Source organism: Poecilia latipinna, unplaced genomic scaffold (assembly GCF_001443285.1).
Source record: "Poecilia latipinna isolate Pla-1442-1.1 unplaced genomic scaffold, P_latipinna-1.0 Scaffold1259, whole genome shotgun sequence".
Classification (NCBI taxonomy): Eukaryota; Metazoa; Chordata; class Actinopteri; order Cyprinodontiformes; family Poeciliidae; genus Poecilia; species Poecilia latipinna.
Window position 1 is genome coordinate 98193 of NW_015113875.1, and position 24954 is coordinate 123146.

Sequence of the window (24954 nt, forward strand, 5' to 3'; positions counted from 1 at the left end):
TAATAGGCCAACCCTGCACTGAGTGTTTTTGTGCTGATGACATCACAAGAGGTACAACACTGGGACTGATTGAATGGTACTAGCACACATTAAGACAGGGATTTTTGATTAGATTTACAGATTCTGCGACATTAAGAAGAGGTTCAACGTATCTGGTTCAAGTCTTTTTTTTATTTCTTCTATTCAGCTTGTGCAATTGTTCCATGTTTTTGCTAGTACAGTGGTAAAGTCTGCAGGCTGCAAAGTGACATTTTCTTATTCTTTATGTCTTGTGTTGACTGAAATGATGACGGTATAGTCCCAGCATCAGCACACTTTGCAACAACTTAATTTGGACCTATTGCAAATTGTCTTGTTACAACAGCTTGCATATCTTTAGCCATGGTGTTATGGTTAAATAAAATGCATCGCAATATAAAGATTCTAGAAAACAGTGTCAAAATCACGTTTTAAATTATAATTCATTAGTCATCCATAAAATATTTTCAGTTGAAAATATTGAAATCCTATAATTTGGTTGACTTTAACACTTTACTGTTTATGTACAAGACTCAAAAACATATCCTAGTCAAATCTGTTATTTTAAGGGCACAAATGTTTGTGAAGCCATGGTTTTGTACAGAATACATTCATATATGCAAGATTTTTGTATTTTCTGCTGCCTTTCATTTTATTAATATGTGTATTTCCCCTCTTGAATGCAATTTTGTTTTTATTAAAATAAAAAAAAAACTAAAAACAATGACATGAAAAGAGAAAATTCTTTGTGCCATTATTCTGTGGTGCACATACAGCTTAAAAACAAAAACTTAAATCTAGTTTATCCTTTAAAAACAAGGCTGGGGATTATTTTGTAATTTTTGATCAGTTTCTAACAGCAGCATGTTGCTGGTAGTGGGTGGATGGGATTACCAAACTGAGCACAACACCTAAGACTTGTTCCTGTTTGCTCTGGTCCAATTCACAAACCTCTTCCATGTCCTTTATTGTCATATTTTCCTAATATCCAGCAGCAATTATCACAATATTTTGTTTTGAGTGTGTTGAATAGAGGGACTAAGAAGGCAAAGAAAGAGAAAAACAAGGAAGGAATCTGCATGTACAACTTTATTTTCAGAAAGGTACATTTTATTTATTGTTCAATAGCAAAAGAAAAGGAAAAACTTGTGATTCACTGCTGACAAACCATTTTTAAAGCGAATTTGGTTGCAGAAAAATCTTGCTTGTAGATTTGAAAGAATTGACCCGTCTAAAGAATGAAAACACTTTATTCTCATATCCTTTTATTACAACTCAAACGTAATGCAAATCGGCCGATCTCCCTGTATGTGCTTGTGAAAATAGATGGCAGCACAAATTGCTAAAGCACATGTGTGTGAGGCAGGGAAGTGGGCACTTAATGAGAACTGAGGCTGAACATGCCTTTGGTTTTTGATTTTCACACAAGTGTAAGACTATCTGGTGTATCCTGAGACTTTAAAACCAGAAAAAAACTAAACTTCAGGTAAAAAAACAACATAAAAACCAGGACTATCCTGCACCATCAATATAATAAAGGGATAAAACAAAACAAATTTGAATTCAATTTGGAAAGAAAAGGAAGTTATGCATCATCTTATTTAATCTGTCCAACCAACTGCTTGATGAGAGCAAGCTGCAGCTGCATCACCTGCTCCAGATTGCTGATCTGTTAATAGCAAGCAGAGGATTAAATGTACATTGTCCAGCTGGCATTAATTTAATAATAAAACAATAATGTACCAAAACAAAAAAAAAATATTTGTTTTACTTTATTACCAAAAAATGTACCTGTTTTTTTAGGCTCTGACAGCAGCAACCGTAGACTTTATGATCTAGAATTAAGAAAGAAATTAACATTTTTATAGAAAATGAAACAATGTGTCAACTTAGATCTTGTTTTAATGTTTCCATACCAGAACCATTCAAATGATCTTGGTACAGCGGCTCCATTTGGTCAACAATCTTCTTCACTGAATCTTCTGAAAGGGAAAATATTACAGGTGCAGATAGCAATAGATTCATGTTTTATATTCAAAAAGTGACTCTTTTTACACTGATTTATCTCTAATTATTGTTTAGTTGGAAAAAATCCAAACGTTTCGATTGAAAGTTGATTACAAAAATAAGAATTTTTCAAAATAAAAAAAGCGTATGTCTGAGAACAGCAGTCTAACTCTCCCCGTTCGTCTTTTCACTGCTGAACGCAGAATAAGACCAAGCAATCCTCCACGGTAGAGAGGATTTTAGGTCAAAATAGGTCATGCGACTAATCTGCAACTTGCAATATTAGCGCACTAAAATTTTTAAATTAATTTCATGTGTTAAAAATGACAGAACTAGTTCTAATTTTCATTCAAACTGAATTTTGGGTTTTAAAATGAACAGAACACTAGAAATATCTCTCTGGCTGTAAATTATCTGCTCCTTAAAATTCATTTCTGACGTTCTAACTTCGCCTACCGCAGACTGGTGCAGCAGAAACAATCTGCTGAGGTTTATCCTCTGTCAGCTCACCCGGCTTCGTAGGCCCAGTGGCATCAACTGGTGCTGGTTTGGGTTCCAGCTCTAACTGGGATTCGGGGACAGGTTTGGACTGGGGGCCGTCAGGAACACCTGGAGCGTCGTCGAGCTTCTGGTTGGTGTCTGGGTTGGCCTTGTTGAAAGTGTTCAGCTTGTCCAGAACCAGAGAGCTCAGCTGAACTCCATCTCTCTCAGCAGAGAGAACATTGGCAGAGCCATCGAAGGACTTTACTTTGGCTAGGACGCCATTCACCAGCTCAGCTCGACACGCCTGCAGCACTTCTTCTGGCCACTCTTCTGGAAAGTTTTCTCCACCTTTTGATGAAGGACACCAAACAGTTACTAAAGTGAATTTACTTAGATCAGGAGTGTCAAACTCATTCTCGTTTTGGGCCAAATCAAGGACATGAATGCTCTTAAAGGGCCGGTTGTGCCAGAATGTATTGATAAAACCCATTAAACTTTTAAAATATCAATGAATTCTTAAAATTAAATATTATTGAACATCTTTTCAGTCCCTCCAGGATTTTGAGTTTGTGGTAACAATTTGGAAATATTTGCACTTATTTGTGACGGTAAAATTGACTTTATTACTTGCTGTACAGATCATGGACTATATAGTCTGACATCAATTATGGTTTAAGCAGCTGTTTAGTACAAGTAAGAAAGTTTTTGACAATTTTTGAGAAAAATCTGCAATAAACTCCCAATTCTTAGCTCATTATTAGCTTGTTGATTTTGCGTGAATTTCCACGATAATTCTAAAGAAACTGGAAGGACTGATTGATACAATTTGGCAGTAAACAGATAAAAACTGCATTGATGTGATTCATAGCATAATATTTAATCACACTTAGTGTTTAGTCTAGAATCTAGAGGGCCACACAAAAACCCACAGCGGGCCGGATTTGGCCCACGCGCCTCGAGTTTGACACATTAGATTAAGGTTAGAAATATTCAGGAGAACTTGAGCTTTACCAGCGAGGCTGCAGCGAATTATCTGGAATGGGAGCTGCAGCAGGCGGGCAGGGATGGGCAGGATCTGGGAGGATGGGACCTTCTCAGTGTTCCCATAGTCAGCGTAGATGATGCTCAGCTCATTCTCACCAACTTCCAAGATCACAGCACGGTACCAGTTTTTATCACCTGGGATTAAAAAAAAAAAAAAAAACATATTCTAGGTTTGCAAATCTTAAAATCACAACAGAAATACAGAGTTGCTGCTTCCTTTTGCTATTCCTGTTCAGCATCTTCCTGCCCCAGTTCCAACAGATAAAGACCAAAAACCTCTTGAAACAGACCCCATTGTTAGCTGGCTGTGGAATGTACGCTAGACCAGTTTCCTACCTGTATGCTGTGTTTAAAGCAGTTACTACAGTCACTACGTACACACTAGTGTGTAATTATATCTACTCGGAGACGTGGTATTAGCAGCTTAGGTTTGCAGAAGCAACAACTGCAGGTGGAGTCTTGAAAAAGAACAGAAAAGGTGTGAAAAGAAGGAGAATGTGTTCCTGATGCAAACCCAGCACTGATCCCCAATCAAGTCAGTTTTAAACGTTTGGTGTTGGAGGAGTCGACTAAATTATATTAAACATGGAAGCACAGTTTGTACATTAAAATATCCTACTCAGCTGCATATGTCTAAGAATTATGCTATTTTTAATACTTGAACTGTCTTTCCTTCCTTTCTTTTAATTATTTTACATTTGTGTGAATCTAGATGCTTCCATTTCCCCTATTTTTGCTGCTGGTACATCTGAATTTCTGCAATGAGGAACAATAAAGGATATGGCTGAAAAAGATGTCATGACAGAAGCGTGTCATATCAATCAATATCGATAATTGATTAGTTTTTTGTTTTAAATATCTAAAATACTGCCAGACTGGTGGTGTGATCTTTCCTCTTATCTACAGTTTTCACTCCACACCGTTGAGATCCCACTGCACTGAAAACCTCATTATTTTTCCGCCAAATATTGATTTCTGTACTCTTCCTGAGTTTAAACTTTAGTATTGTTGTTTCTAAATGAACATTAACTTGTTTTCTTTACATTATTTGAGGTCTGAAAGCTCTGCATCTTTTTATTTTGACCATTTCTCATTTTCTGTAAATAAATACAAAATTTTTGCTTGGAATTTCAGAAACATGTCAGTAGTTCATAAAATAAAAAAAAAACAATGTTCATTTTGCTCAAAAAAGTCAAATCAGAGAAACTGATCATTTTAAGTGGTCTCTTAATTTTTTCCAGTCCTTTTCTGTTCTACTTTACTGTATTGTTAGTGATCCGTCTGCAGTCTTACATCAACAGCACCCTGCAGAGGAAGCCAGTTTTATAAACAAATCACAGCAGATTATCATGTGCCTGGACTAGAGTTGAGTTCTGCAAGCCATGCATATTGCTTTTTGGCTTTTTGGCAAATATAGACAACAAATGATTAAGTTGAAACTGATTCGCCACTATCCTTACCAGAAAACTGAGCGCAGCATGCAGCCCCGGCAGACGGTTTGCTCTTCATCCCTGTGGATAAAGTGGCCTGGTAGACGCTGCAGTAGGTGGCCACTTCCATCATCACCTCCTGGAGCTTTTCCTGGTTGACTACAAAAGAAGAAATGGTTATAAAAACAACAATCCATTTTATAAACTTTTAGCAGCAGAGTGGATGTTCTCACTTTGCGCAGGGCTGAGGACGTAGAAGAGAGAAGGACTAATGACTCCTGCGATGTACAGCTGAAAGCTCTGGTTCAGAGGCAGCTCCACCGTCTTCCAGTCAACTGGGAAACCTGCAACTGGAACCAAAAACGGCATGTTAAAAACACAACATGGAGGGGAAAAAAATAAAGCTTCAGCATTTTATTTATCTCACCCTCCGATTCTACAGCAGCATGAATTCCACCTGCCACTTCAACGCCGTCCTCTTGTTCATTCGCACCGTTTTCTTTTGTCGTCATGGATTCTGCCTGTTCATGCTTCACTCCGACCGCTTTGGCCATCTGCTCAGCAATGAGAGCCGCTGCGATGTTCTGACCTCTGCTAACGACATCCAGGCCGTAGCCCTGCTCCGTGACGGAGAGGACCCGGGCGCTGAGCTGCTCCCCGTCCAGCAGGTTCTGGAACCAGAGCAGGGCTTCGCTGCTCCACTCTGACCCAACAGGCTCCACACCTGAATCCACACAAAACCAGAAATAAAGCATGCATGCTCCCATCAAGCTGAAATAAGAAATCTATTCAGAGAAAAAAATTGATTTTAGGATAATAATGGCCATCATTCAAGTCAGTTTGTCTCAAACTGGTGGTTCACGGGCGCCCCCTGGTGGCCCGGAGGCTGCTGCAAGTAATCAACAGTTTGCTACAGCTAGCTTACCAAACGTTTCTGTTTAAAAAATAATGGATAAACGGCTTAAAACCAGGTCACTTAAAAGAAAAGCTGAAGAAACAATGGAAAGAAAAACAACAGGACTACTTATGACTGGAAGAAGTCAAACCTGCTCAGAGTATTTATGTCGTTCACAAACGATTCGACTCTTTTGAACGGCTCTAAGCTGTGAAGAAAGTCTCAGTGAGAACCGTTTTTTATGACTTTGCTTGCTTTTAATAACAGCTATTGCCATTTTTATTTAATTAAAAGGTGATTTAATTGTCAAATAAATACAACTGATATAAATGGGTTGATGATTTTCTATTTAATGGTGCAGAAGAGGATTTTTGTTTCTTTTATTGTGCTTTATCACATGTAAACTCTGAGATAGTCTGCTGGTTGTTATTGTTTTTACCTGCAAGCCAGCAGCAAACGGCCTGTGAAGGGAGTGTCAGGAGTTTAGGTGTGATGGATCGAAGGCGGCTGTTTTTAGCCGTCATGCTGTGACCGTAATCCACTAAATATACGTCAACGTCGTCGCCAGACAGTCCGTTCACCAACGCTCGGCACCAAGCTCCGCTGCCTTTGTGGAAGTGAATAGCGCAGTGAAAAAACTCACATCAGAAAGCAGTGAAACAAAAAATATTTATACTGGAAAGCAAATTAAAGATGCAAAGATAATTCACAATTTTCTCTTTTCAAATTGTCTCCAAATATGGGTAAAAGACAGTAATGGAAATGTTTGGAGGCTTTCAGCACAATTCTGACTAATATTTAACCAAATGTTTTAGATATTTCCATTTCAGGAATGGAGAGGAACATAATCAAGCGTTTCTTTTTGCTGTTGTCGCCTAAATCACCTTTTCGCATTAAAAACAGGAGTTTTTTTTTTTTTTTTTTTGTGCAAAAATTACTTTTGGAAAAGAAAGACTCAGGCCATTATTTTACGAAGGTGACAACATTTAAATCCTGCTCTGATTGCATAAAGACGTTCTCACCAGGAAAAGGTACACAGCACGGCTCTCCCACTTTGGGAACGTAAGGAGAAGCTTCCCCCTCACAGTGCTGCTTCAACTGAGCCTCCAGCTCCATGAACTTCTTCAACTCTGAAAAACAAATTGTTTCAATGCCAAAAACACCCGGCTTCAACTTGTAGAAATGTAAACTTGGCTTTTTCAGTCAGAATCAGAGTTATTTTTTTGTTAATCAGTGTCGTCGGCCCTGTAAAGAAGCTCCACCTGTCGGGTTAGCGAGGCGGCAGTAGAACCTTCCGGGGCTCTCCACGATGCTGGTGAACAGCGTCACCATCTGGCCATCGGAGGGAAGTTCAGTAGAAGTCCAAACCAGAGGTTCAGGCACGGCAGGAGGCGCTGAGAAGATTTCAAGCTGAATTATCACACAGATACAGGAGCCGTCTGCTCTAAAAGACTGTGATGAATGTTTAAAAAGTGTTTAAATTCAGCATTATTCAACATTTATTGCTGTTATTCCACATTCTACAGCAGAGACAAGTTAAAATACATTTTATGAAATGTCTCTCTGTCACATCTGACCGAGAACAAAACACCAATTTGACAAAGAAAAAATCCCCCAATTGTAATAGCATAAAATATAAGACCACCTTTATTTCAATTACACAGATCAATAAGTCACTGAGCCATTAGGAGCAATAGTAATTAAAAACAATATAAACAAATTGTGTTTAAGACAAATGATCTTGCTCAAATTAAATGCTAAAACAGAATACAAAGAAAATTACAAACAAAAACTCAAATTTTCTGGCACTTAGCAAATAGAAGTAATTAATTTAATTCTATCTAACCTAAAATAATAAAATTTTAGTCTAATTTAACTTCAGAGAGTGAGAAAAAAATTGTGTAAAAATATCTGGTTTGAACTGTAAATAATGTTTTCCTATTTTAGGCTTTTAATCAACATTAGGCTCCATTTTAAAACCAGATTGAATATGAAGCACTTTCCAAACCTTTAAAAAACCTTCAAGTATTTTCAGGGATTTCAAGTACCCATTCAAACCCTGAACTAAGTTTAAAGTAATTTCTTTACCCACCACTTGTGTCTGCAGGTGCGGCCGTCTCCTCAGCCAGCAGGTTGGCAGAGTCGGAAGCAGGTGTGGCGTAGCCTGCAGTAATCAGGAGCTCAGCGAAATCAACCTGAGGATCACTGGCCTCATCTACCATGGACACCAGCGTCTTTCCCTCCTGCACGCCGTGGATCTTCAGCCGCAGCAATCTGTTTGACAGCTGACACTGCAGCGACAAAATGCAATCCCTCGACCAGTTCTCCCCCACAGGATGCACTCCTTAAAGAAGAGCAAAGATTATTAGTGTCAGAATAAAATGTAATCAAATGTAAATTAAAATGCTCTGGCCATACCTGCTAGAGCACATAGGATAGCCTGCATTGGGATGGTCAGGAGCGCAGGGGTAATCGGGAGCAACTGGCTTAAATCGACCTCCTCAGAGTTGCCAAAATCGAGGTAGGTGACACACACTCGTTCCTCTGATGGATAAGCCAGGACTTTCGCCCTGTACCACTGCTTGTCCTCTGGAAAAGGAGGAAGTCTCAGAAAATCAAAGGTGCATTTACATTTAACTTTAAATAAACGTTCATTATAGATTTCCAGTGAGAAAACAGAACGTTACTATGCATCTTTAATATAGTATTACAGTACAACACATCCTGGTACACAATCATTGACTCATATGTAAAAAAAAAAAAAAAGTAGGATAAATCAATTAACATTTTCAGTTTTTAAATATTTCATTTTTAGAAAATCAGATTTTTTTCCCCCCACTAATGCTCTCCTTGGTCAGTTCAGGTCAGAGTGACGTCAAGGCCGCCATCTTGTTTGACAAACATGTTCTGCAGCTTCAATTTAATTCAGGTCAACTCTACAACAAAATGCTAGGGCCAAGGCTAAAAATGTCTTATTTTAGTAAATATTTCAAGAAACGTTAAAAACAGATTTTTATTATTTTTAAGCCATAATCACCCACTAGAATTAATCCTTTCACATCTTCTTCCTTTAAATTACTTTATATCCTGTAAAAAAATCTCCTGACATCAGGTAAGTGAAAAACAGAGAAAATTAAATAACCTGATTGCAAAAGTGTTCAAACCCTTAAACTAAAATGTTGCTGAAGAATCTTTCGATTCAACTTCAGAATCCTCTTGAGTTGTAACCTCATAGCATCCCACATCCTGATTTGGTTTAATTTCCCCAATGTAAAAGTTCTCCACACTAATCAGATTGAGGACATGAACCACTAATCTGGAACAAACTTCCAGAAAACTGAATAACAGCCAAAACATTGAGTTCTTTTAAACTGAGACAGAAACCCCGTTCTTATCAACTGATCAACATATCTGATGTGCATTTGCTTGGTTATTTTGATGATGTCATTTGACAAAATGTAATTTTTATTATATTTTTTTAGCTGCCTTGTTGCTGAAATGAGCGATGCACATAAACTTGGCATCTCTTGTTCCCATGACGCTAAAGGTCAGACGAGCCTCACCTGAGAACTGGGCACAACAAACCGTTCCAGGAGCAGGTCTGAAGTTCTGCGGGGTGGAAATCTGAGCGCAGTGATCTCTCAGCTTCAGCTGCAAATCCCGGATAAGTTCTGCAAGCCAATATTTTAGTTCACCTTTATCATTTCAGAGGTTCGGCTTTCATTTCACAGATGAGACGCGACTCACCTGCGTTCTCCACCTTCTGCACTACAAGATCACTGGGTGACACGAAGTGTGTGAGCACAACCAAGAACTGGTCTCCTACTGCCTGTGTGAGCGGCTCCGGTGGTTGAGCCCATTCATTGTCATCCTTCCCGTCAGAGAGGCGCTTGTAATTCTCAAACGATGCGCTCAACATGGCAACTTAAGGAAAACAGATCCTGTAACTCTTCTTGCCAATTGCAACACGATGCAAACTGAAGTAGATGCACAACTAGCATACTTATGTCTTGCTCAGTTGGTGGCACACCGGTGGTTTCTTTTTGCCCGAATCCGTTCTCGATCAGGAATGAGCTCAGCATCATTCCTTAAATACACAAGAGGAGAGTTTCATTAAAGGATTTTACCTTCTGGAAATCTGAAATAGAGTCGCCTCCATGACACTCACTCATTGACAGCACGACATCCGCAGCGTGGACACCTTCTTTCTCCGTCGCTTCCAACAGCTTCACAGTGACAGCCTTACCAGTCAGCATCTGTCTGACGGTAATGCAGCATTCGTCGGACCATTTGTTAACCACCGGCACCACACCTGCAATCCTGCACTCCGTTGCCTGTACAGAACAAAAGGCATAGGGCTACTATCATAAAGACAGCTACTGCATAACAAATGCACACTTCTTAAACTTCAGATTTCCACAATTTTCAGTTCTTTTCAGAAAATAACATCTTAGCCCAGCACAGTTTCCAAAAATATCTAGGCATTAACTGCAAATTTGACATTTTTAGTTTAACTGGGGAATTAGAGTAGAGTACAAACAAGCTGGAGGTTTTGAAATTGAAAGTTAGCTGCCAGTAGTGCTAACCAAGAAATAAAAACACCTCAAGACACTCACACATGGGCAAAAATGTTGAATATCAGCAGGGAGGGGTTGGATCCTTTCAATCGGGACGTTCTCTTCATTGCCAAAGTCAATGTAAAGGATACTAGCTGTCTTCTTGTCAGCAGCTACAGTCTGGACCAAGCCTCTGTACCAGTTCTAAGAAGAAGAAGCCAAAACAAGATTATTGGGTAAAAAACATGCCAAAGATATTACAGTGAGACATGCCTCTTTCCTAACTGCTTTGGGAAAACTCTTCTCACTTTGTCAACAGAAAACTGAACCGTGCAGACTTCCCCATCACAGGGAACGTAAGCTGTTCCTGAGGAGCTGCTGCAGGTTTTCTGAAGCTTTGTGCTTATGACCTGTAGAGCTTCCAGGACCTCTGGGTCTTGAGAAAGGATGAAAAACCTGTCAGGGCTGCAGAACTCAACAACAGTGGCCTGAAAGAAAAAAGTGAAAGAGACTCTTGCACTGTGCAGAAGACCAATTCATGCTCAAAAGCAAAATGCAAGCAGAGTTTTATTTTTACCTGAATGTCCATCCCACTGGTGATTTTAGAAGCATGTAAATCTTTTAAGTAGACCTTCTTATAGCTGGATGGTTCACTAGCCTTTGGTAATCAAATAAATATAGAAGTATATTATTTAGAGTTTTATTTTATAGTTGAAATTTCAAAATTCAAAGTCTTAAATGAATTACCTTCAATTCTGCGAGGTTTTCCCTGTGGCCAGTCCCTGGTAAAGCCACGCTTTCCTTGGGTTGCTCTCTTCAGATTAAGAAAACAAAATTATAAATTAATCTGGATTAATCTGGGATGGCCAATGTGGGTTAAAAATCTCAGACTTTTTAATTGATTTTTCTTGCTTTCTTTTCTTAAAAATAAGCTATAAATGAAGGATAATATTTTCAAAAAGTGGCTTTTATGTCTGTGGCTTGTATGATCAAGTATTAGGACTGAGATACGAGAATTTTTGTTTAATTACGAAAATAGTCATTATATTAGCAGAATAAAAATAAAAATTTACTAGAGGAATATCTTAAAATTATGAGAAAAATAATTTTAATGAAAGAAAGGTTGGATAATTTTTTTTTTGTTATTTTTGTGTTAATTCTCTACAACTTTATTCTGGTAATCTGAACACTTTATTCTTGTATCATTTCAACATTTTGCCATATGACTATTCTTGTTTCACTACGACTGTCTTCTTGTAACATTAGAACATTATTCTCATTAAAAAAATAAATAAAACTTAGCCTGATCCTTATATTTTGTCAGAGTGAATTGGAATTCAAAATAAGGATAAATAGAAGGTATGAAACAAGATGACAAGCTTTGGGTTGACATCACTCTGAATCTGAACTATGGAAACCAAAGCAGTGCATTGGTGAAAAATAATTAAAATTAAAAAATAAATAATCGATTAATTGATAAAAATCGATTTATCATCCAGCCCAAATGGTGACTGGACCTACCTTGCCGGCTCTGGGTCAACAGGTTTGCAGATGTGTCTGTGTTCCTTCCAGTCCTCCGTCTGGCACACTGCGGAGCAATAAGGCATTTTCTTGCAGCGCTTACAGCGGAAATTCCCTGTTGGACACCAGAAAATATGACTTTACTGAAATGCAAATTCAAAAGTCTACACTAAACACCACAGACGAAATGAGTCCTACCACAAAGGTAATTCTGAGCAAAGACAGAAATCACAGAGTAATAAAAATCAACAGCACTGAGCAGCCACAGTGTGAAACCCGATTAGAGTTCTGTGTAAATACCGAGTTTATTGGGCAACAAGATTCTAGCCGACGTTTTTGACTCTAATGTTACCTTGCTGACCACAGAAGTTGCAGTAGTACACAGTAAGGGCTGGGGGAACCAATCCTGGAAACTAGACATGTAGATGGAAAAGTTGCATTGAAATAAAAGTTCATTTTCAATAAAACAATGACAGGAAAATGGCAGATAGGTTAGGGAGAACAGCTGTACTACTGAGACAGGCTGCACAAGATTTGGGTTTCAAATTCCCCATTTCACAAAGAAACAAACTAAGTTAAAGATTGAAACTAGCAAACACTGAATGAAACTCAATTTGGTGGCCAGGACAAATGCAAGCCTTATTTTATTCCACAGGTTGCTAAAGACGTATAGAATTCATTCTTCACAAAAAATAAATAAAACAATGAACTAGACTAGTGTACTAGTTATCAGAAGTGGGAAACTTTTTCTTTCCTTAATTTAGAAAGCTTAGTAACTCCTCTGAGAGCCGCACTAAATTTGTGAATCAATAAGAGGCAATAAATATAAGTTAAGTTTCTTTAAAGTTATTTTTTAGTTTCAGTTTTTAGGATGTTTTCCCCTTTATTTTACTTCCCAAAATAAACAGAGGCATGTACAGGAGATTTTATAGAATATTTTATGATAAGAAAATAATTTTATTTGAACAGAAACAGACCATGTATTAATAGTGAATTATTATTCTTAATCATTAAAAGCTACATAACCCAAACATTGATGCAATCCCTGTGGCACAACTCGGTACTTGCAGATTCCAAGTACAGTTCCTAACTGTATTAATACAATATATTATATTTTATTAATTAAAACTAAATTAAACTAATAAAATTAAAGTCTAACAGCACAGTATAGGGCGGGATCAGGACTTGGGAACCACAAATCAAATGGCTAAGAGCGGTCTTGTAAACGGGTTTTAATGCTTTAAGCTAATTGCTCAAATTAACTTTTGAGTTGTTTTTAATGTGGAACACAAATTCCATTTACTGGCATTAAAACAATGCAGGGAAAAGCACGGTACATACTGTTGAGCTGGTGACTGTGCTTGCTGGAAAACTGGTGGGACCTGAAAAAAATATAATTTAACAAAAACTTTTTAATTTAGTATTCATTACGTGGTTGTGGTATGGAATTCATAGGCGGGGAAAAAACTAGCTAGGTTGCACTGTTACCATTTCCAGCGGGGCGTACGGGCGGAGTGGCGGTCATGCTGGGGAATCTTGGCGGAGTTGATAAAGGTAAGCCCGGACTGGACGAAGGCTTCCTCAGCGGTCGGTTGGGTCGAACCGGGCTTGAAAGAAGAGTCGGTTTCATGTCTACGACCTTAATTACAAAATAATTTAGATATTTTCTTTATAGGACAATGAAATGTACAAAGCATATTTTGCCACGTTTTTTTCATGTGGTCCTAGCTAGCTAGCTAATTTAAAACCAACAAATACGGCTAAAAGCTAAAATTACCTTACAAAAGTTCTTTGATATGAAGGAACAAAACTTTCTACATAAAAGTTATTTAAAAAGTGCTACTTGAACAATAAGATAAAGTATTTGCACGGTTAAAGTTTAATAATTAATGACCAACCTGTATTCACGTGTTGCTTGAGAAGAAGAAAAAAGGCTGCATCTGCGTAATGACGTCAGCAAAAAAGTCAACAGTTTAACTATTACCGCGAACGTGTGTGAACAAATTCCCTCAGGAATTGTTTTTTGTTCATTTTGTCCTTTGTTTTGTAATAAACTTGGATCTTTGTATGTATTTATCAACGTTGAGGAATATTGTGTTATATAAGTATTTAAAATTAGATTTAGAGTACAATAGCATACAATGAAATGGTCATCAATGAGGAAAATCTAACAGAGGCCTAAAGAGACACAGTGATAAACACATGGAAAACTATAAAAAGTTGAAAAAATAAACTTTATTGCAGACAAAATAAAAAATATACATATATATTTTTAAAAATCAGTGAACAACATAAAAATGTCAATGAGAACACATACAGCTGAAACTAAAACGCTTGTATAAGTTATTGTTGTCTTATATTGCAAAATGTACAGTTTCATTCTTATTGGTTTATATATTTATTTAATTTTTTGTTAGGGTCAGCATTATACTGGATTACATACTCTTTAATTTTATTTTCAAAAACACAACCAGTCAAAATTTAAAAATAAGGTGAACATTAATAAGAATTTGGCTTATCAAGGTTTTGTTATTTTCTGATGGAATCTTTTTCAGGAATCAGGGTAGTTTTTTTTCTGACAATAAAACCCTGTCCACTTCCACTGCATTCCAGGCGTAAAAATTTCAACCAAAAAATTTAATTCTGCATTTTAGTAGCAGAAAGGACTAAGCATCTGGAGCAGTTCTAACTTTTTTCAACCTTATAAGCAGTCACCTCACAAACTGGTTTACGTGTTATATTTTCTGTTGACTTTAACTGCACTAGAGCTTAAACTGACATCTGCTCACAATCGACTGTGCCAAAGAGGGCAGCAATTTCAATCAAATTAAAAAACATTTTATTAATCCGAAAGGGAAAATAAATAAATAAATCCTGAGGTCAACATTATATTTTAGGGTTTAATGTTCTGAGTTTATGTTCTAAAGTGAAAGATTTTATTAGTTCATTCCCTGCTTATTGGGTTATAAAATGCTTTGTCTAATGTTTCATTTTCCTCTGCTGTTTCTCATTTTGATTTTATATATTAAAAAAAAACTTTAAAAAACTACTAATGTATCAAAATCTTCCCTGTTGGTTATGACTGTAAAACTTTTTTCATGCTTTTTAACAATTGTCTTTGGTTATATAAGAAAAAGCTTACAAATTTTATTCACCTTTTCTTCTACAGAAAGTATTTTTTTACCAAATGTCTTCAACAGTTTGAACATATTTCTTCAGAAAGAAAAAATATACAACTATTCCATCCTTTTGCATTCCAGTCCTGGTGGTGTCATCCATTAATTTAGTCCTCTTCAGAAGATAATCCTACTTATTTTCTTTTCCTTAGGCACCCTGAAGTTTTTTTTTTTTTTTTTTTTCAAAGAAACTCAACCTGTTTCATTGAAGTTCTTGATTTGGGTGAAACCTGACATGCAGAACTGTCGTTGCCTTTGAAGCCTTTTTCATGCAAATCAATGACAGCTCATGTTTCCATAACCATGGCTGTCTAGTGATGAATGCGTTTAGGCACCACACCTTTGTAAAACAAACACTCTGCTCTTCAAATGTAATCTGAATAATAGAATGATATCAGCTGCCCACATTAACATTATCCCCTGAAGTAAGAATGAGAGTCTCAAATGATTATTGAAGGTCAATCTGCTTCAATGCAAGGGAGGCTTTGTGATTAGGTTAGTTGCATTTAATGATTATAACCTAAATCAAAGGTTGGTACCCCCCAAACAAAACAAAACAACTTTCTACAAACCTACAAATCTGTAATGCGGTTCACCTACGTGGATTTTCTCGAAAATACCGGGCAGACCTGCATGTGTACCTGTTATGTGTGTTAACATCAGCCTGACGTCATTTGTCACTTGGCATTCATTGGTTTTTATCCTTCTCCTTCTCCTGCTGTGGCCATATTTGTTGATGTGTCATAGCATTGAGTAGTTGGGCGATCAGCTGGTTAAATAGAGAGCTGTGGCCGTCATTGCACGGACATACACGATGTCTCGTTGGCACCTGGTGGGTATAGCTATCTTTATTTAGCTTCATTCTGTGTCGGTGTTACACGCTAGCCGTTAGCCTCAGTTAACGTATGTGTTATCTGGGTTAGCTTAGCTAAGTAGGTGAAACAGCGATGGGCTTTTGACATTAAAATATGCCAACCTAGAGCTTGGTAATAATCATACATGATTGTTTTATTGTGTTTTATTATAGCATTTGCTGTTTTAACTCGTTTTGTAGCCCGACAGTAAGCCCTGATGCCATGTCTTAGCTAACGAGGCTAGCATGCTAACAAGTCACAGGGACATGTACTGCTAACGTCAAATGCACCGGAATGTAAATAAAACGTCAAGCACTATTTAAAAACTAATCTATCTGCTGCTTATTGTTGCACACCGATTTACTGTACTCTGAAATATTTAATTTAAGAACGAAATAATACATTCACGATGTTAATAACTCCGATGTTTGTCATGACACCTGTCAGAGGAGCATCCTTGTACTGTGCTAGCTAAACCTTTACCTTAATGGAAGCAGAGAAAAAATTGTGAATGTCACAATATTTCAACAGATATGTAAAGCTAAGGGGAGAGCTTAAAGTTTTGCTTGTTGTTGTTTAGAACCCGTATTTTTATGAAAGAACATATAAATCGATACAAGAAGATGGTCTTCATATAGGTGGGGTTCTTGCTGCTGGGAACGTGTGGATTCCTTAAAAACAAGTACAGCAGTAAAATGGTCGTATTGCTGAATAAAAATGTGAAGTTGAATTAAGGTTAATAAGTTTCTCATCCACTCTGAATCACCCTATTGGTTAGCAACACAGTAAATGATGACACAGCCCCTTTCAGTGTTGGATGAACAGTTAATGATTTAGACTGAGATAAAGACATTTAATCATTTACTTTTTTACAAGTTTAGCATGGACCTCTTTGCATGTCACCTGTCAGCATACGATTTTATTTTCTTTATGCTTTTAAAAATGTTTATCAAATATAATAAGGAATTGTGCTTGGAAATGTTTATATTAATCTGAACGTGCTTACTTGGGTTGAGAATAGATAAAAAAATTTTATTTTACTCCTTGCATTTCATCTGCAGAATATTGAAGAGATAAAGATGTTGTTTTTATCACAATCTTACGCTCTTCTGAAAAGCTTTATTCAAGACAAATTTAGTCCGTATTATAAAAAATAAAATAAAAGTAACAAAAGAGGAGAATAAACACAAGTGTCATAAACCATGCAAACAACTGGTTGTTTTAAAATTTGAGCTATTCCTTGTCGACAGGGCTTTAGCTATTAAATTACTACATTTATTCATGTAGTTTCTCCAATAAGGCATGAAAAGGGGGGACACTGGTCATCATGGCAACATTTAAGTTGCAGATATTTTGGAGGATTTTAAATGTGTAGTTTCTTTACCACATTACTGTAGTTGCACCACAAGTGAGCTGTGTTTAAAAACAACAACAAAAAAAGAATAGGCTGGGGAAAATGGCCACTTGAACATATTAAATTTACAGGTAAAAGTATCATGCATGATTTGAAAATTGCATGTGCAACTTGCAAATCATCATCATCATCATCATCATCATCACACAAATCACTCCTTAAAATATGACCTAAATGTTTCACTTTACTCACAACATCCTAGTCCTTTTAATGCCATAGCACCCGGTTCACTGAAGGAGGTTGTGTACGCCAGTCTAAAAGATTTTAATGAGATAAGTAAAAGTGCAAATTAGATGCATATACTTTTTCTTTTACTACGGCAGGTGTTGTGTGCAAGGCAGCCATATTCAATTTTGAAGACACTCCCTTCCCAATTTTTTTATTTTCTTTTGATTTTCTGCTGCATCCATTCACCTTAAGCTCGTGTATTTAGTTTCAAACCAAATAGCCTAACAAACAGTAAAGCTTGATATCATCCCAAATAAGAGAGTAACTAACGTATCCAGATGGATGATCAGTGTTAAAGTGCTAAGGCAGCTAATGGAACACTAGATGCGACATAAACAGAAAAATACAAGGAGTTTAAAACTGTAAACAGTTAATTGTGACATTTTGTTCCATTACAACCTCATATATACTGCTACAGTATTAACAGGTTTTGTACTCTATCATTCTCATGCTTTGAGACCATTATTAATACTTCAAAAAAGTAGAAAAATATGGTAAATGCTACTGATATTTGCTTACAGTTACGTCTCTAAAGATTATTTTATTTGGTGTTGAATGACGCTCTCAATATGTTAATCTTGAATAACTATCAGTTGTGTGACGTTTGCAGTCACATTCCTTCCAGGAAAAATAATCTCGTCTGAGGCGTGGCCAACAACACGCCTCTTTGGTGATTCTTGAGTCTGTCTGTGAACATTCCTTAAGTTTTTCCTTCGCTACCTGATGATCTAGCCACATGAAGTGCAGATCAGGATGCAGATGGCACAGGGATGCCACACGGATGACTTCCTGGAACTTTTAGTTGCTTGCCGATAAACGAACATGAAATACTGAAAACATATTTTTTTATTTTTTGTTTTTATACTTTCCTGTTTTTGTCTTCCTCGTTGCCAGGTTTGAACCGTAAGCGGAGCATGAAACATCCGGCTCCGACTACAGCTGCACAGAAAATGGAAGGATCAGATGGTAAATTAGCAACAGAGGAATTACACTCTGGAGACGAGTGTCATCGTAGTACATCAAGTTTCGAAGAGGAGGAATTAATCTTTGAGAACAGTGATCATGCCGTGAAGACTTGCAATCAGGAGAAAGGTGAGAACCAGCTGGAAAGTGGATTAATCAAGACTGAAGAAGGAGCTAAGATAAGCAGCCAGCATCATCATGATGTGAGAGGGATGGCTGCTGATGTTGAAGGTGATGCTGGGAAAGTTTCTAGTGAAACTGAGGCGCTTCCACTTAGTTTTTCAAATGAGGCTGCTGCTGCCAGTCAGGATGTAGCAGACAGTCCTGTTATCGAGGGGACAATGGAGACCTTATTGACTTTTGATGCAACAGCTCAGCATGACAATGAGCCACCGTTGCAGACACCCGCTGTCGACAACAGTCCTTCACCCTCTTCTGTCCAAAGCACTTCCAAAAACTCTCCTACAGACTCCTCCACCTCTGGGATCTCTAACGGACCGTCCACTCCGAGCTCTGACACGCTCAGCTTCTCGCCGGCCTCAAGCCCGCAGACCACCGCCAACGTCTCCATCCCCTTACAGTCCTCGTCGAGCCCGTTCGACACTGACTGCAGCCGAAAGCTCATTTCGCAGATCCAGCGCTCGTTGTCGCAAGAGTCGCTGCTGGATGAGCTGGAGTCGGAGCTTTTAGCTTGTGGGTTGTCTGAAAGCGAAAGCAGAGGGAAAGCGAAAGGGAGCTCACCCGTCAATGGACTCCCAGCAGACCAGGACGGCTGCATGGATGTCTTTGAGAAGTGTGTGCAGTACAAGTACACTCAACAGGAGAAGGCTATTCAAAGGTAAATTTCATACACACATCCTTAAAGGCTTAAATTCATGGAAGAAAATGCGAGTTGGCCTACTTTAATCACTGGTCTTAAATTTTGTTGTGGCAGGACTAGTTACTCTATATATGTAGATTATTATTTTTTTCTTATGGGACTTGTCTGTTTGGCAAAAGTTGGAGTTGCTCACAGACGTCTTCATTGCATTTTATGACTCAAGTTGGTTGAACCTCCTGGTAACCAGCTGTTAATACATCCTTGCTACCTAGCTTTCTTTTGTCTTGATTATGGTTAAATGCAAATTTATTGTTAGTTTGTTGGACAACATTCGTCTTTGCAACTGGCTCGTGCCTAAACCCTTACAAGGCTACTTGCATTCTGTGAAAAATAAACAAAAACTTAAGTTTGGCACAACAGTTAAAGCTGTTAAAAGCCATATGCAGTGCAAGAAGCATAAAGTTGCTGCCAAGAGCCACAAACAGACCTCAAAAAATGCTATTATGCTATGTTTGATTGTAGTACAGCAGAATCATCCAACTTTTCAGTCTTAAATTTTATCCAAGGTGGCATAAATAGTCTTAAAAAGTCTTAAATTTGACTTCCTGACATTTGTAGATACCCTGTTTACCCTGCTAAGATGTAATGCACCTAAATTCCTGAAGGACTTCTAGGGTTTGATGTTTATTTGAACCTTTTTGCTTAGGTTGCTCGAGGAGAACAAGAGACATCAAGAACTGATCCTTGGTATCTGCTCAGAAAAAGACAAAATGAAGGAAGAGTTGAAGAAGAGAGCGGAAACAGAGAAGCAACACATGAGCTCCATTAATAAGGTAATGTTTTTCTTTTTTGGATTTGTTGGAGTGAGATTTTGCAGTAGTTGTCTTTCCTGTAGAAGGTGGATGTCATGTTGCCATGTGTTTGTGAAGAAGAAATCCTCATCTTGGCTGATTTTTTGTTTTGTTTTTTTACCAAATATATTCATATCTGTGGGAAAACCTTCAGGAAAAGTCTTTGTCGAATTTGTTTCTGTTTTAGCAAGTTGTCATTTATGAATGGCATTGTTGACGTTGATGTTTTTGTGAAGCTGCAGCGGCAGTACCAGCTGCTCTAAAATCATTTTTTCTTTCTTCCTCTCTTTCCCATCTTGCATTGCAACATTTCTAACACTGTAACCTTTAACCTTAAATCTCTCATCTGTGTCAGGGTGAAAAAAATGAGGCCGTGACGAATCACTGCGAGACCTTTTCCATCTTTAATGTGACATTTAATCTGTATAATTGAACGGAAAGTCAAACAAACCTCTTGGAGGCAAAGGTTATCTTAAATAAATACCACAACTACCTGTTTCCAGAGGTGTGCACACCTGTAAGATGAAACTTTGCTAAAGGAAAGAGTTCTCAAAGTCTGCCATATTTTCCACAACTTTCTTGAGGAAACCACCCAGATTTCGATCTGAACTGTTTCAGAGACAACAATTTCTTCTTCTGAAGAAGCTGTTGTCTCTTAAACTTCAGTTTCTAAGGAATCTTATGTGTAAATTGAGTTTCTTTATGATCCTCCTGCTACTTTTAATCTTTCTGAAAACTCTTATCTTTATTTAAAGGATGTCTGAAAGTTCCTTCTAGGACATCTGAGCTTTCAATCGAGGCTTAGCAGATTAATTTGAATTGCTGTTAAGTGTTTACCCAACCATCAAGTGGTTCAACAATGTGTGATAAAGTTCTTAAAAGATTTAGTTTGGTCTCTTGTTTTTTGGGGGCAATAAAACTCTATTTTAACAGTAGTTTGTAGACTATATGTTTGTTTTTTTCTATGAGTTTATCTATGATAAAGATGATGTACAACTCAGCAGCTTCATATTTGCAATATTTGTCACCTCGGCTATATAGTTCTAAAGACTTTAGTTTATATTTTCATTTCTTTTTTATAATATTTTGCATTGTGACTTATCAAAAATGTAACTACTAACTTATTGATTATTTTTAACAAAATATGATATTTGGTTATTTCTTAACCAAATATCAACTGCAGACAGGTTATAGGCTGAGTATCACTCACTGTTGATATTATTATTATGCTCTGACTGTTGTGCAAATTAGGAGACAAACCAACGGCTAAATCTTGTTAAGCTGCACCCGTCACCGCAGCTTTCCAATCCAATTCAATTTATTCCACAGTCCTGTTCAGCTGCTAATTAAGGAGGTCAAACAAAGCAGCCTGGAAAATGGAGAAAATTATGTTGGGATCTTATCACAGATGACGTCATTTGTGTGCATTCAGGGTTTTATTTTTGTTAATCAATTTGATTAGATTAGCAAAAACTCAAGTGCTCTCCTCTTCATAGGACCTAATGTGAAATTTTAAAACGCATGTTCTCATAACTGGAACAATATCTGATGGATTTTTTTTGTGTGCATAAACATGAAGTTGTACATTTTTCTTTAATTTATTGTTTGCACAATGTCTGATTAAATTGCCTTTTGCTGTTCTTTCCAGTCTGATGGAGAAATTTTGTTTTTCAATAATGAAAATTCGCACTGCAACCCAATTATGATTTTTTTTATTTCTCCCCTTATTGCGACCTGCCGATACGCACAAGCTGATATAACAGAAAAACAACAACCATGGGGGACGATAATGAGGATTAAAATGTTAATATCTTAGCTCCGGTCAGACAACAACTTCAAAATCACAAACTATGCTCCACCGTTAGCATCCATGTTTATGTCTGCAAACACTGAGTTTCTTTTCAGTGGCAGCTGGCAAAACACAGAGCACGCTCTGTGACGTTATTACGCCCTTTACCGCGCATGCAGGACACTTTTAGGTCTTTCGTAGTTCACACTTTAGATCACATACAAGTCGCATATATTTGGAAGTTTGAACGATCAAGCAGTAAAAGTCCGATTTGGCAAAAAAATCGTAATTGGGTCACTTCGGGCTGCAGCGTGAACGTAGCCTTAAGTAAAGTTTTCCTATGCCATGTAATTTAATGCAAATCTTCTCAGGGAAATTCCCTCTGTAACAGAAAGTGTTGGTTCCATTCCTCTGTGAGCCTGATTTTCCTTCAGCCCTTTGATTCAGCTGTAATCCTGCCGAGCCGGTTAGCTCAGGTTTGGGTTGCTCAAGCCGTGTTCTCCCTGTTTTTGCAGCTGGAGGGGCGTGTGGAGGAGCTCCTGAAAGAGCTGAAGGAGTCGCGGGAGAAACTGATCCACCAGGAGCAATCGGCCAAAGCTGCTCTGCAGCAGCTGCATAGGGAGACCACTCACAGGATAGAACAGGTATGACTGGATATGAAACTACTCTCAAACTGCATCCAACTCTTATTTTGCATTTCTGCCATGACTCCACTTTATGCACGGCTTTAAAGTTGAAAAAGATGAGCTATTCTTAGCCACGGTTGGCCCAAAAATAATAATTCTGCTGCCACGTCGTTTATGGATGTTTGCACAAAACTTGCCGCTGAACGTTCAAGGTCATGGCTCACCAAACTCCTCTTGCTGCAGGTTAAATCGCTTGCTAAACAAATATTGCTGGCGGAATGTTTTTCATCCTGATTCTGCTCACCTGGTCAAAGCCGTGCTGGCCGCTGTTCTCTTGACAGTTCTGTCACAGTTCACAATTTTTAATTTCACCGTCCAGTGAGCGGTACGCGTTACATTATGCTCCAAATCCCTCTCAGGGCCTTTGCTTGTATCATTCAGCACTGACCCAGTCGTAGTCGACTGTTAACGCCCTGAGGTTCGGATCATTTGTTTGTGTAAATGTGTTGAAGTTTCGAGACAATAACTGAATTTTTATATTCCCCAAACTAAAGTAGAATAATGATGATGACTGCTTTTACTCCAGTGTGGCTTAAGCTGTTATTTTGACGTGCATCAAAATGTGTCATTTCTGAATAACTATTTCAAAATGTTACTTTATAATTTGTGTTTTTATGTCATTCTTTCAAAGCACGAACATTTAAAGCAAAAAGCAGGTTATGCATTACCTCAGACATCTGCTATGTCAAACCAAAGACTCAAGTTTTTAAGAAAATGGCCGCTTATCAATTAATCGTTGGTCGATTGATAAGATCAATCAACTTTAGATGAACTCATTCATCGATGGCCTGCATTCTTGGTTGTGAATTTCCCTTAAATTCCTGAATGGGCTTTACGTTACCAATTCTCTCAAGGCAGCATTTATCCCTGCTGTTTGTGCACCTTTTCCTACCACACTTTTACCTTCCACTCAACTTTATGTCAATTTGCTTGAATGCAGCACACTGTGAGCATCCAGTTGTAGTAACAGTGACTTTGTTTTTCTTTTCCTTTTCTTGTGGAAGCTGTCAAGTTGATGTTCATCCCAGTTATTGCTTAGGATGTAACACAACATTTCTCTATTAAAGATACTAATGAAACTGACTTTTCATTAGCTGTATGCCAAATTATCATAATTAATTAAAAAAACATCTGGAGAATGTATTAAATCTGAAAAATAAGCTTCTGAAATGAATTTGTTTTTGATTATGCTCTAACTTATTGTGACTCGCCTGTAGAAAAATTAACACGGCCGTACTATGTAGGTGAACAAGAAGTGTGACGAGGCACGGCAGGAGAAGGAGGCCATGGTGATGAAATACGTGCGGGGGGAGAAGGAGGCTTTGGACCTGAGGCGGGACAAGGAGAGTCTAGAGAAGAGGCTGAGGGAGGCGCTGAAGGAGGTGGACCGCCAAGCGCTGCGCGGGAACCAGCTGGCTCAGGAGAAGGGGCGGCTGCAGCAGCTGTACGACGCCAAGGTCAATCACATATTAAATACTTTCTATTTGAAACATGTAAAAACTTTATTATCTGCATTATTTACCCCCTTAACCTTGAAAAGGACAAAGTTTCAGGTTCATGTTTTCAATTTCACAACGGAAAATAAATGACAAAAGTGTTTTTACTGACTTGTTTATATCTTAAGAAGTATCGGCTCAACAGAATAGTTGACCTCAAAAAGCCATTTTACCTTAATTAGCACTTTTTTGTTATTCTGTACATTAAGTANTATATTAGGTGCACCGCATTATAAGGCGCATAGAATAGACGCTTCATACTCTATTATTACACATCCACATTAATAAAGAAATGGTCCCCGAGTACTTTATATAGTAGGCTGGCCCAGTCGTTGTTTCACTCACGGTGTTGGTGTTGCGATATTATGCCCAACTGCTTTCTGGGTAACACTGTCCAACCGACACGCTGCCGCTGCAGTCTCTGTCTCTCTTCCCCTGCCCCTCCCCCCTGGCTTTAAATGTATTATCAAACTTTATTAACAAACCAGCGTTCTGACAACTATCCCAGCATGCACCGCGCACTCATTCTACGGGGGAAAAAGAAGTTGGCGGCTGCTTACCGTAGTGGACCAACTACGTAAGCAGCCCACTGCATGTCTGTGTAAACATGACATCTTTCATTTCGATCTGAGTTAATTAACGTAGCATTTCTGCCGGATTTTCACAACATATCAGCCACGACAATGGACAGGGGAACCAACAAGTTCATGTCATCTTTTTTGG

At 38.0% G+C, this 24954-nt stretch overlaps 2 protein-coding genes across 6 annotated transcripts in view; one reads left to right on the plus strand and one right to left on the minus strand.

Annotated features, from left to right (window-relative positions):
* Positions 1-1093: 1093 nt before the first annotated feature.
* On the minus strand, positions 1094-13952 carry tdrd1 (tudor domain containing 1). Of its 3 annotated transcripts, none has more exons than XM_015054543.1 (26): positions 13853-13952; positions 13443-13593; positions 13296-13336; positions 12307-12367; positions 11955-12069; positions 11181-11247; positions 11011-11091; positions 10742-10921; positions 10494-10637; positions 10046-10211; positions 9881-9964; positions 9625-9801; positions 9441-9548; positions 8296-8466; positions 7970-8221; positions 7140-7271; positions 6900-7007; positions 6317-6484; positions 5410-5706; positions 5216-5332; positions 5013-5141; positions 3520-3687; positions 2536-2856; positions 1935-2000; positions 1810-1853; positions 1094-1687 (listed from the first exon to the last, which is right to left on the minus strand). In XM_015054543.1, exons 2-26 carry the CDS (start codon positions 13582-13584, stop codon positions 1616-1618), a joined length of 3411 nt encoding a protein of 1136 aa, XP_014910029.1. In that variant the 5' UTR covers positions 13585-13593; positions 13853-13952; the 3' UTR covers positions 1094-1615. The 3 variants fall into 3 exon arrangements, with proteins under 3 accessions (XP_014910029.1, XP_014910026.1, XP_014910028.1); XM_015054540.1 differs by having other exon boundaries at positions 2482-2856; positions 13853-13951; XM_015054542.1 differs by lacking the exon at positions 13853-13952 and adding an exon at positions 13732-13832 and having other exon boundaries at positions 2482-2856.
* A 1840-nt stretch (positions 13953-15792) lies between these two features.
* Positions 15793-24954, plus strand: part of ccdc186 (coiled-coil domain-containing protein 186) — a 35357-nt gene continuing 26195 nt past the window's right edge. Inside the window, exons 1-5 of one of the 3 annotated variants that reach the window (XM_015054546.1) lie at positions 15793-15962; positions 18521-19427; positions 20116-20242; positions 22565-22693; positions 23980-24192. In XM_015054546.1, the coding sequence (XP_014910032.1) occupies positions 18541-19427; positions 20116-20242; positions 22565-22693; positions 23980-24192 (1356 nt within the window). In that variant the 5' untranslated portion in view covers positions 15793-15962; positions 18521-18540. The remainder of the gene's footprint in view (positions 15963-18520; positions 19428-20115; positions 20243-22564; positions 22694-23979; positions 24193-24954) is intronic. The other 2 variants (XM_015054544.1, XM_015054545.1) reach the window with 2 other exon arrangements.

What these genes read in the sequence shown, in the direction of transcription:
- tdrd1 (XM_015054540.1), bottom strand. Translation starts at nt 13,584, where the DNA reads ATGAAACCGACTCTTCTTTCAAGCCCGGTTCGACCCAACCGACCGCTG. An exon ending in CAACTTCTGTGGTCAGCAAG is followed by an intron (nt 12,070 to 12,306) that starts GTAACATTAGAG and finishes GGTGTCCAACAG; the next exon opens with GGAATTTCCGCTGTAAGCGC. An exon ending in TTCTGCTGCACCAGTCTGCG is followed by an intron (nt 2,001 to 2,481) that starts GTAGGCGAAGTT and finishes TTTCCCTTTCAG; the next exon opens with AAGATTCAGTGAAGAAGATT.